The sequence below is a fragment of the Cololabis saira genome, chromosome 23 (assembly GCF_033807715.1).
Source record: "Cololabis saira isolate AMF1-May2022 chromosome 23, fColSai1.1, whole genome shotgun sequence".
NCBI lineage: Eukaryota > Metazoa > Chordata > Actinopteri > Beloniformes > Belonidae > Cololabis > Cololabis saira.
Window position 1 is genome coordinate 25889584 of NC_084609.1, and position 11112 is coordinate 25900695.

Sequence of the window (11112 nt, forward strand, 5' to 3'; positions counted from 1 at the left end):
GCAGCAGGAGCTGGCATTGAGCTCCGGTGCAGCGCATTACCCCGCTCTGAGTGGGAAGTGCTGACCGGAGAGCACCGCATCACGCTCATCCTATTCATTCAGACCGGAGAACTTTGTCAACAGACAGTCACAAGTGTGATCCCAGCAAAAGGCAGTCTGGCGGGTTTTTTCCCTCCTACCTGCCTACACATCTGAACTCTCTCAGGAAAAAAAGAGAATCAGCACATCACTTGTGAACTTTAAAGCTGCATTTGATCATCCCCTGCAAACTGACCGTGGTTAAAAAAAAAAAATGCAAACACAGGCGACGGTCATTCAACTGACTAATCTGGGTTAACAGACGTTAGCAAACTTCATTTGAGCCACCAACTCAGGTGGCCTTGGGTGAATGTGACAAAGCTCAAGTAAGAAGGAGCAACAGGGAGATTTCCCACACTGCCAGTGTAATTTGACCACTTTCACAGCAAAAGATGTAAGAAAAGAAAAAACTAATTTCTGAAATCCCCTGGCAGCAGAAAAAGAAGCAAACGGGAGGGACTTGATGCCAATCAAGCTTCCTCTGACATCTCTACACCAGGATAACCAGATTAATCTAATTGCAGTATCCTAACTTTGCTGAGTATTACAAAAAGACGAACTAAAAATTCATACCACAACAGTGAGTGGCCTAACAAACCGAGCCGTGAATACTGTGTTCCCCTCCCTGCCTGTGGTGGCGCTGCATCAAGAATTACTGATCGAGAGGATGAGACAAACAATGATCAAGAAACCTTGCTCTTCTATTGGTTTACAGGAAGTGCCAACCATGTAACTTCCAGGTTGAAGTTCTTTGACTTGCCACTGGAGGCTGGCTCAAAAAGTGAGTGAATCTCCATTGACTCCCATGTTAACATGTCCAACTTTAGAGCAGAAACAGATACGCATCTACAGCTCAATTGTTTGATTTCACAACCATGACAACTATAGCCTGATTGGTTGACAGTCAGCTCACCCAATGATTGGTTGACAGTCGGCTCACCCAATAGCTATCCATCATCAACTCTTCATCCTTAATCCACATGCTACCAGGCTTAGCAAAGCAATCAGCAGCTTGTACCAACCCCGTGGTAATTTTAGATATTGTTATTGAATCAATACGTGAAACAGGATATTCTGTTGTACATGTCTGCCGGCAGCCCTGCAGCTACTTCAGGATGGTTCGGCTGAGGGAGCTGGTACTCACAGCTAAGTTTGATTGATATGTGGTGTGTTTCCATTGGCTTCCTGGACAACATGGCTGTGAGCAGTACCAAGAAAAATGCGCTTCAAAACCGCTTTTTAGAAACAAATGGTTCACGTGACTTAATGGTTCATCCACTGTTTTTAGGCAACTTCCATTTTTCTTTTTCCCCACAATGCCCAGCGTTGTAGTCTACTTCCTGCATTTTGGTTCGCATTAAGAAGACCAACACCTACATTTCCACGTCTCTTATCTGATTCAGAGTGCGATTGCGAATTCAAACGAACTGGACAAACAAACTCTGGTCTAATAAAAGCAGCCAAAACCCATGCCAAAACAAATCTCCTACAGAAAATCCTTTTAAGAAATCAGATAAGCACTTGCTTTCAAAAGCACTGGATCCTTTACACTAAAACTGCAGCTGGTTAGTAGTGTTTTGCAGCCACTCAAAACATTACTAGCTTCAGGCCGCTCGACTGTGGCGCTCTTTCCTCAGCAGCTGAGGCTGGAGGTTATTTGAACTTCAGAGAAGCTCCAACTGTCATCAGCATCAGCTGCATGCAGTTGGTAATCAAACAGAGGATACAAGTTTCATCAACCAGTTGATTGCTGAGCAGCAAAGCACTCCTCTGCAAAACAAGGGCGATCCCTGGCAGGCAGGTGTTGGTGATGGAGGAGCCGTTGCAAGAATGGGGTAGAGGGGGGAGGGCAGGAAAAACGGCAACACCACAGACCACAAGAGCCTGGTGTTGTTGGTTGGGGGAACAGAGCAGCACTGAGAGCAGACTCCCAGCACCCAGGAGGCTGGATCCAGCCCGAGCAGAGCTCATCTGAGGCATGCAAGGTCCAGGAACTGTCCCACGGACTCGTAGCTGTGCAGCTTCTAGTAGTAGGAGTGGTGGTGCTGCATCTCTAGCATGTAAACACTTCCCACATGCTACCTGAGCAGCACTGAGAGCAGACTCCCATCACCGGCACCTGGAGGCTGGATCAATGCAGCTCATGTGAGGCATGCACGGCCCAGGAGCTGGAGCTGTGCAGCTTCTAGTGGTAGTAATAGTAGGAGTGGTGGTGCAGCTTCTCTAGCGTGTAAACACTTCCCACATGCTACCTGAGCAGGACTTACCGCAGGTAGTACTGTTTTAAAGCGAATGCAGCGTTGGAGCAACTCTTCGGGAAGTTGAACTCTTCTGCAATATCAATCCACTGGTTTTTATCAGAAACCTGGGGAGAAGAAGAAGAAAGGGATTTAAGAAATGTACCAAACTAGAGCGGCAGCAGCGAGATTAAGAGAGTAGTTTAACACTTGATGCTACAGGTTGTGATCACCAATCAATAACTTTCATCAAACTAGAATATCTGAAACCCTATAAACCTGGCAACAAGTAAGTGTGTCGGACTTGAATTATTAAGCGTTTAGTGCGTTTATTTAGACTCAGTTGTGATTAGAAGCGGACACTTGGTGAAGTCTCAACTGTGACATTTGAACATTATCAGTAATGCTAGTTAGCCGCAGAGCTAACGCGCTAGAGCACTTCTTTTTCCCTCCATGGGAGTGTAAACCCGGCCGGACCGGGGCCGGGGCCAGCCCGGGGCCGGGGGGGCCCGGTCCGGCCCCGGCAGGGCTGGGAGGTCCGGGTCGGCGGCTGCAGCCGTCCCCCCCCCCCCCCCAACCCGGGCCTGCGAGGCCTAGCGTCCGTGCAGAGCCTCGGAGCCGGGTGGAGGAGTCTCCCGGGGAGGGGGAGCCCTCCCCGGGGTGGGGGGTGGCGCCGACCCGGGCCGAGCTCCGGGGGGGGGGTCGGGGGTCCCCGGGGCTCCGCCGGGCTGCAGCCCCGGCCAGCGGGGCGCCAGGCCGGCCCCGACCCGGGAACCCCCCCACCCCCCACCACCAGGTCCCGCTGCCCCCCCTCCCCCTGCAGGTCCACTCAGCCCCGGGTCCCGGGTCCTCACCTTGGCGAACCCCCCCAGCGACACCACTCGGATGTAGAGCGCGTCCAGGTCCAGCTCCCTCCCCGCCACCAGCGGGCTCTTCCTGAACGGAGACCTGCACAAACACACACAAACAGGTCAAATATCTCCGTGTCTCCCCCTCAGCCCGCTCCTCTCCGGGGGGTAGAGCTCCATCCCCGGTACATCCCGCTCCTCTCACCCTCGGCTCTGGTGGAACTGCCGCAGCTCGTCCAGGAACGCCTGTCCTCTCCGCCGCTGCTCCGGTGCGTTCTTCCCCGTCGAAGTCGCCATGCTGCTCGCATGCAAAACACGGTGAAACCCCCAACGATAGCTGCACTAAGACGCCACGGAGCCCATAGTCCGCCGGCGCTCAGTCATCCGCCGAGAGGAGCGTGAGTGTTTAAAAAAGTTAAAGAAATCCGCTGGTAGCGGGAGACGTTGAGAGAGAGAGAGAGAGCGGCGGCTTCGCTAATAAAGACCGAGCTGCAACACGGACACAAGCCCGACACAACCCCGGGACCGAGCTGCGGAACGGCTCCAAAGACCGATTTACCGGCGGGCGAGCAGCGCCATGGCTGGAGAGTGTTGGCTTGAGGGTTTTTTTGGTCGCGGCTCTGTCGGTTTGGAGTGGTTTGACAGTGTGTTGCGGAACTGCCGCGCACACCGTGGAGCGGCGGAGGATCCAGCTCTCAGACAAAAAGATGTGAAGGCCGCGGAGCTCGGCTGGCCTGCCATGCGCGCAGCGCCCTCTGCGGCCAGCGGCGGTACTGCAGGCTCCGGGCCGCGGCTAGGCCGAGCGCCCTCTGAACAATAGAGACTGTTTTCTTTTTTAGGGACCGTCTGACAATTCATGGCCTGGTTTGGGGAAAACGGGTCAGGAGGTTCTTGGAAACGTCCCGTGGGGGGAGGGGATAACACTAATTAACACAGATCCCTTATTACCCCCCAATCGGGTGTGTAAAAGTAGTGTAGTTTTAATGGTTAAAAAAAACCAAAACAAAACAACTCTGCTTTTGTTTTGTATTACCTAGCTTATTCTATTTGTCTTATCACCTTTTTAGTCTCTCTCGGTGCAAAATAACAGTAATTCCCCCCTTTTCTTTTTTTTACAATCTTCCCTACAAAGTACTGCTTCTTACCTGTATGTCATTCAATGTTATATGAGTTAAAAAAAAAAAGGTCTCCAATGTAAACAAGTGTAATTCTTTCTTGGAATAATGTCTTTTAGTTGACTTTGTATCAGCGAATCTGTACTGTCATGAAACTGTACCTGATCCTATGCAATTCTTCTAATAAATTCTTCAATCAATCAAAAAAATGGTTAAAAACAAAACAAAAAAACACTTTCAGACTGATGTAAACATGAACTTTGACTGGTATCAAATGTTATTTTTAATATTAGTCAAACACAGAGTAAGAAAAGTCTAAAATACATGGACATAATTAATTTACTACTACCACTCTACGCGGTTCATACCCAATATAAAGATTTCAAACTTTTGACTTCATTGTCTTTTTGAGTTAGACACAGTGCTGTATATACTCTTCTAAATATTCCTAATACAACTTTACTCTCATACTACATATATATTACATTGACACAATTACTTTATTTTACATTGTTGTGTCACATTTAACAGTTATAAGAAATGAAACGATAGAGGCCATTAGTAGTTTGTTTTATTTTCTTTTTTATTTATTTAATTATTTTACACAAACTTATTCTCCCATGCTTATTGAAAAAAAAACATTGTAAAAAAAAAAAAAGCGTTTGAATGAAATGAAAAAGTTATTTTCTCTGCCTGTACCACGATAACAGCTTTGTCAGTTATATTCTGTTGTGCTTGTGCTTGTGAGTTGCAGCGGCTCATAAGCGGTGGCGGTAAAGCCGCCGCTCTCCCTGCCGACCACTTCAAACCCACTTTATCTCATGGGGATGCTTGGAAATTACTCCTGATCCCTTTTCCGTGTAACTGCCAAGCGGATATCTTCTTCTTGATGGGGTTACATTCAACCATTACACGTACCCCTTTGCTCGATGAAAAAACCTGTCACAAAATGGCGGAGACGTACGTTAGCAGACCCCATTTTGAAGAATTGACAGCGGAGGGGAAGAAAGAGTTTTTCCGCGAGCTTGAAACGGGCGCAGGCTCCGCCGCGGAGCAGCGGCGGTCCCGGTGCTCGGCGTGCGGAGCCCGCGCCCGTTTGGACTCCCCTACGCGCCAACCGAACTCTGGGCTCTCTGCTCCGCTCTGCTGCTCGGTAGCGCAGCAGCCGTTAGCAGGGGGAACGCCAAGCTGCTGCTGCCGGAGCCCTTAATCCAATTACTACAGTCACAAACACGCCTCAAACCGACCCCAAACCGACTAATAAAACCCACACAATAAAAAACAGCACTTCTCGGGTTATATTTTTGTTGCGAATATGAGTGTTTTCCTTCCTCTTAAAGCCTAAATTATGGTTCCGCGTTAAATCGACGCAGAGACTACGCCGTAGGGTGCGGCGTAGCCTACGCCGTAGGTTCTGCGTTGGTGTAACGCGGAACCATAAATCCGCCTTTACTCCCCCTGGTAACGTGCGTTAGAAGTCTTATCTTGTTTAATGAAGATCATGTTACATAAATCGCAGTTTTATTCATTTCTAAGGAATAACTGATTTGCCGTGATGTTATAAATGTGTAATGGGACGTCAAAGTCGTTGCTTTAACGCTCGCTGTGCATGTCGAGAGACAATTTAATGGCAATTCATCCTCGAAACGTGTAAATTCCTTTTCGGATGAATGTATTAACATACAGTTTTATTGAAATGATTGTCTTTGAGCCGCTGTTTCTTTATAGATTATGCTGTTTCTTACATGTCTTTGTACGTGGACCCTGTTATACTCAAATATCTGTATAGTTTACATAGTAAATGAGGTGTCATACAAGTGTTTTGACAATCAGGGTTGTTTTCTTTTGTCATATTTCAAACATTAGGCTCTGTATTCATTTAATTTCTCGTTTTGTATTAGATTCAACAGACATCATAGCTATAAATGGACTTCTATTGCAGTATATGTTGAAGTGTAAATATTCTTGAAATTCATCTGGAATCACTTTGTTTATTCATAAAGACTTCTCCGGAAAGTAGCCCACACTTTCTGATGGCATCATTATGTACACAATGAATATAATGTATGCTTATATAATTATTTGTGTGAATATATGTTGCTAGTCAGTCTTGTATTGTTATGCTGTCATGAACATGTGTATAAATAATTATTCAGTCATTATTCATTCATTATCTAAATGTTTTGACACTGTTCCCACATCAGTAGTTTACTTTTCAACTTCTGATAAACCACAATTCAAACGGATTCAGACACTGGCAGGTTATTTATTTGAATGAATTGTGGGACTTTAATCACTCCAAAGTATGGACAGTAAAAAATATTTGTATTGTTTTTGTGTTATTGTTTTATTTTAATTTGTTATTTTAGGCTTTAATCTCACTCTTTCTGAAATAGTTTTGAACTATCTCACTAAATCAAAGGAGATACTAATTAGTGCTGAGCACAGCAGATGACGTCAGTCCGGTGTTCCTGCTCGGAGCGACAGCCAGGTCTCCCGCTTCTCTACGCGGCATATGGTGCAAACGGGACAAGTTAAGACCAAGCTGCCCCCACGCACGCTAACAAAGGATCCCCGTGGGGGGCCAACCGCGTGTAACGTCCTGACACGTCCCCGAGGGCTGCAGTTTCCACGCTCCAGCTTCATGTCTGAAGTTTGAGCAGCTGCGGAGATATTTGGTGGAAAAGGGCGCCACCTTGTGGCCGACAGCAGCGTTACAGCGTGGGTACGTGGCTTCATGGCAACCTGTTGGGCGAGGGATTGCTCAAGAGACTTTTCAACACAATAAACCCGCAGTTATAGCAACGGACATGCTGGTAAAATGAGGGTAGGGTGCGGTGATGTAATCTTAGAGGCGTTTTTGTGCTTTGCACTTTTATTATATCCGTTTTTGCATTGGTATTTTGTTGGTTGACTGCTAAGGATTTAAGAGAGAGAAATGATGGTCCCCCTGAAAAAAAACTGTATACTATAGAGATGTAAAGTCAGAGACTTGTTACTCTGAGCCTATATTTACCACCAAAAATGAGAAAAAGTAGGAACAATATAGAAAATTAAAAAAGTTCTTAGATTTTATTTGAATTTTATTGAGTTTTTTTAATTGATTTATTGATTATTGATTTTCCCCCTCAAAAGTTTACCATTTAGTGATGTTCCTTCTCATAACTCTTTTTTTTATATAAGTATATTTATTGATTTCAAAGAGTCAGACAATAGTGAATTAAATGACATTACAGAAATATGCACCCTCTTTTAAACACCACCCGGAACATGGAACACACTCTCAGATAAACCAAAGTAGAAATGTAACAAAAAATAACCGTAAATAAAATAAAACAAAATTAAATAAATAAAGATACAGAGATGAATAAAAAAATAAATGAAATGAGAGGGAGAAAAAAAAGGGGATCAAACTTTAAGAGCTAAATGGCAAACCTACGCAAAATAAGTAAATATTAATAAGATAAGTAACAAGTCAATAAATAAGTAATAACCAAGACAGAAGGGGTAATCAATCATGATATCAGCGTAACAGCGTGTTACATATCAGAACCTGGAAATGTATCTTTCAATGTCAGGCCAAGCTAGACCATAAAGCCCGCTCCGAAGAGCTTGGGCACCGTTGTCCCCAAAATATTCCAGAAAAGGGTCCCAAATGTGAAAAAACATAAATGGTTTGTCCTTGAGCCAGAAGCTAATAGCTTCTGAAGGGATGAGTTCTATAACTGAAACTGTAGGAACAGAGTTTGAAATCCACTCGAGGAGAACACATCTCCTTGCTTGCACTAAACCTTCTCATGACTTTTAAAAAGCATCTTAATGTTAAGGTCCCAAGCAAATTCTTGTTCCTGCAAACACATCTTGCGTTGTACATGATTTCAAGGCCCGGTCAGGACTGCAGGCGGGTCAGTCCAGCAACTGTGCCCTCTTCTTTGCAGTTATGAGATCGTAATGTGTGCAGAATGTTGTTTGCATTGTTTTATTGAAAAATGCACGACCGCTGAAAAGATGAAGGCAGCTTATGTTGCTCTAAACTCTCCTTATATTTCTGCATTAAAGCTACCGCCACATAAGTGTAAACAACCTTTGCAAAGGTTGCTGGTACGACCCCAGTGAGGTTTTCGACTGGCTGGTCCGGGGCAAACAGTAACCCTGATGCTGATTCATGTTTCCACTGCCTTGAGGTTACTCTGTCACCTCCCACACCTCCGAGCCTAGAGATGTTTACAAGTCTATGGACAAGGTTAACATACGTTTATTTTAAATGTCTTTATTTTCAAAGCTACTAACTGAAATGCTTGAAATATGTTTTGCAAAGTAAACACCTTATCTATGTGGGTGCACCCTCTAGGGAGGAATGACAGTTGATCATGTATCCTCTACTGACGGAGGTTCTTTTAGACGCAAGGAATTATTTAATCATATTATACATCATAGATGGAGAAAAATGCAAAAACCTTCCAGTTTTTCTTTGAGAAACACTATTTTTAGACATTGTGATGATTTTCAGATGCGTTTCTTGACAAAGTGGAGATCCCCCGCCCACCTCTGCTCCTCAAAGACTCGGCCCTCGTAAATGTTTTATTCCTTTTTTTTTTTTTTTTTTTACCATATTTTGATTTAAATCATATGTGGACATCACCTGATTAAGATGGCCTAATAGTTTTTTTTTGTTGGGTCTTTTCTTTAACTTTTTCATCAGCACTCACTGCCATAAAAAAACTAAAATGGATGTATATTTACAAAATAATAGATTTTTTAAATAATAATAATAATAGATTTTATTTGTAACGCACTTTTCATAAAATAATCTCAAAGTGTTACAGATACAAAATAAACAAAAAGGAATAAAATCAAGACACATAAAAAAACAGAAGTAAAAGCATAAAAGCACAGAGACAATAAAAACATCTATAAAAGACCAGGGAAAGACTTCCTGAACAGAAAAGTTTTCAGCCCCTTTTTAAAAGTGTCCAAAATAAAGTGAAGAATCACTCTATTTTCACTTTACATATCATCTTAACTTTATTACTGATTTGACTTCTATACATCTTTCTTGAAAATAAACATAAAACGTGTGAAAAGCATCTCAAGCTGCGGCTCACAAACTCATGTGTTTGTCCATTTTCGTCACTAGGTGGCGCTTTATCTTAATTTTTAACATTATTTGACAACGGACCTGTGTTTGGAGTTTATTCCTCTCCTCAAGTCTTCCCACAGCTCCCTCCATATAAGGAAGAATAATGTATCTTCACTAGACATCTAAATGTCCCAGCTTCCGTATGTTCATTCGCTGCACTTTAGTCAGTCTTCCCGGGACCAGAGGTTAGAAGAGATGCTCCAGTGACAGCTGGGTTTTTCCCATGCTGACAAACACGTGCAGAGGAAACAGCCTGGGGGAGATGCTGCTGCACCTCCATCAGATAATCACCCCAACTGTAGCCGGTGACCTGCTCCTCAACTATTGGAAAGTTTAGACAGTAATACACAGCAGGCTACGGTTGTGGCCGTCGATACACAAACCAACGCGGTGTGAAGGTGATGTAACATATACAATGTTCATAAACCCATCATTAGTGGGTCAGGATGTTCTACAGCACGATAAACACAACTGTAGCTGATAATATAAAAACAGCTTAGGCCTATATTGTTATTTTTTCCTCTTTTACTCTGTGATAATGTGATAATGCTGTGATAATAAAAAGATTTTTAGTGATATACACACACACACACGCACACACACACACACACACACACACACACACACACACACACATATATATATATATATATATATATATATATATATACAGGACTGTCTCAGAAAATAAGAATATTGTGATTTTCTGTAATGCAATTACAAAAACCAAAATGTCATACTTCTGGATTCATTACAAATCAACTGAAATATTGCAAGCCTTTTATTATTTTAATATTGCTGATCATGGCTTACATTTTAAGAAAACTCCAATATCCTATCTCAAAAAATTAGAATATTCTGGGAATCTTAATTTTAAGCTGTAAACCATAATCAGCAAATATTAAAATAATTAAAGGCTTGCAATATTTCAGTTGATTTGTAATGAATCCAGAATGTATGACATTTTTGCTTTTTTAATTGCATTACAGAAAATAAAGAACTTTATCACAATATTCAAATTTTCTGAGACAGTCCTATATATATATATATATATATATATATATATATATATATATATATATATATATATATATATATATACATATATATATGTATGTATAGTAGCAGACCTGGATGTATGGATGGATGGATGGATGGATGGATGGATGGATGGATGGATGGATGGATGGATGGATATACATATTCTGGGTCATCCATAGCTACAAAAGTCATGGGATTGACTTAAATGATGTAACTTGTGTAAATTATGTAACTGTATGGTGATTGGTCCAAACAACGTGAGTGCATGTTGCAAGACCAACACATTTGATTCATATTGACGTGTTTACACCCACCAGTTTGGGTTAGACATCAGTTCAGTATCTATCTGTGAAATCACTCCCCAGGGGGGGAAAAGCCCGTGGAGGGATGTGGTTCTGCAGGAACTCTTCAGCTCTTATAACCCTCAGATTCGCTGGCACCATGTGGTCCGAATGCCCTGCAGGCCCGTGCAGCAGCCCTGAGCTGAACCACACACTAGACGGTTCAAAACGACTCCTTTTCCTCTGATTGAAGCGGCCGAGCGCTCTTTGGATCGCCGCACTCCAACAGTTGAACAGTTGTTTCATGTTCTCTCGTCAACAACAGAACAATATTGAGTTTCAAGTCTCGTCTGACCGGTTGGGAACGCGGGC

The 11112-nt window shown here is 43.3% G+C and overlaps 1 protein-coding gene across 1 annotated transcript in view; it reads right to left on the reverse strand.

The window, feature by feature from the left end:
* Positions 1-3880, reverse strand: part of arid2 (AT-rich interactive domain 2) — a 39337-nt gene extending 35457 nt beyond the window's left edge. Inside the window, exons 1-3 of the mRNA XM_061714592.1 lie at positions 3369-3880; positions 3170-3263; positions 2346-2443 (exon numbers count right to left, since the gene is read on the reverse strand). Of these exons, the coding sequence (XP_061570576.1) occupies positions 2346-2443; positions 3170-3263; positions 3369-3460 (284 nt within the window). The 5' untranslated portion in view covers positions 3461-3880. The remainder of the gene's footprint in view (positions 1-2345; positions 2444-3169; positions 3264-3368) is intronic.
* Positions 3881-11112: the final 7232 nt, after the last annotated feature.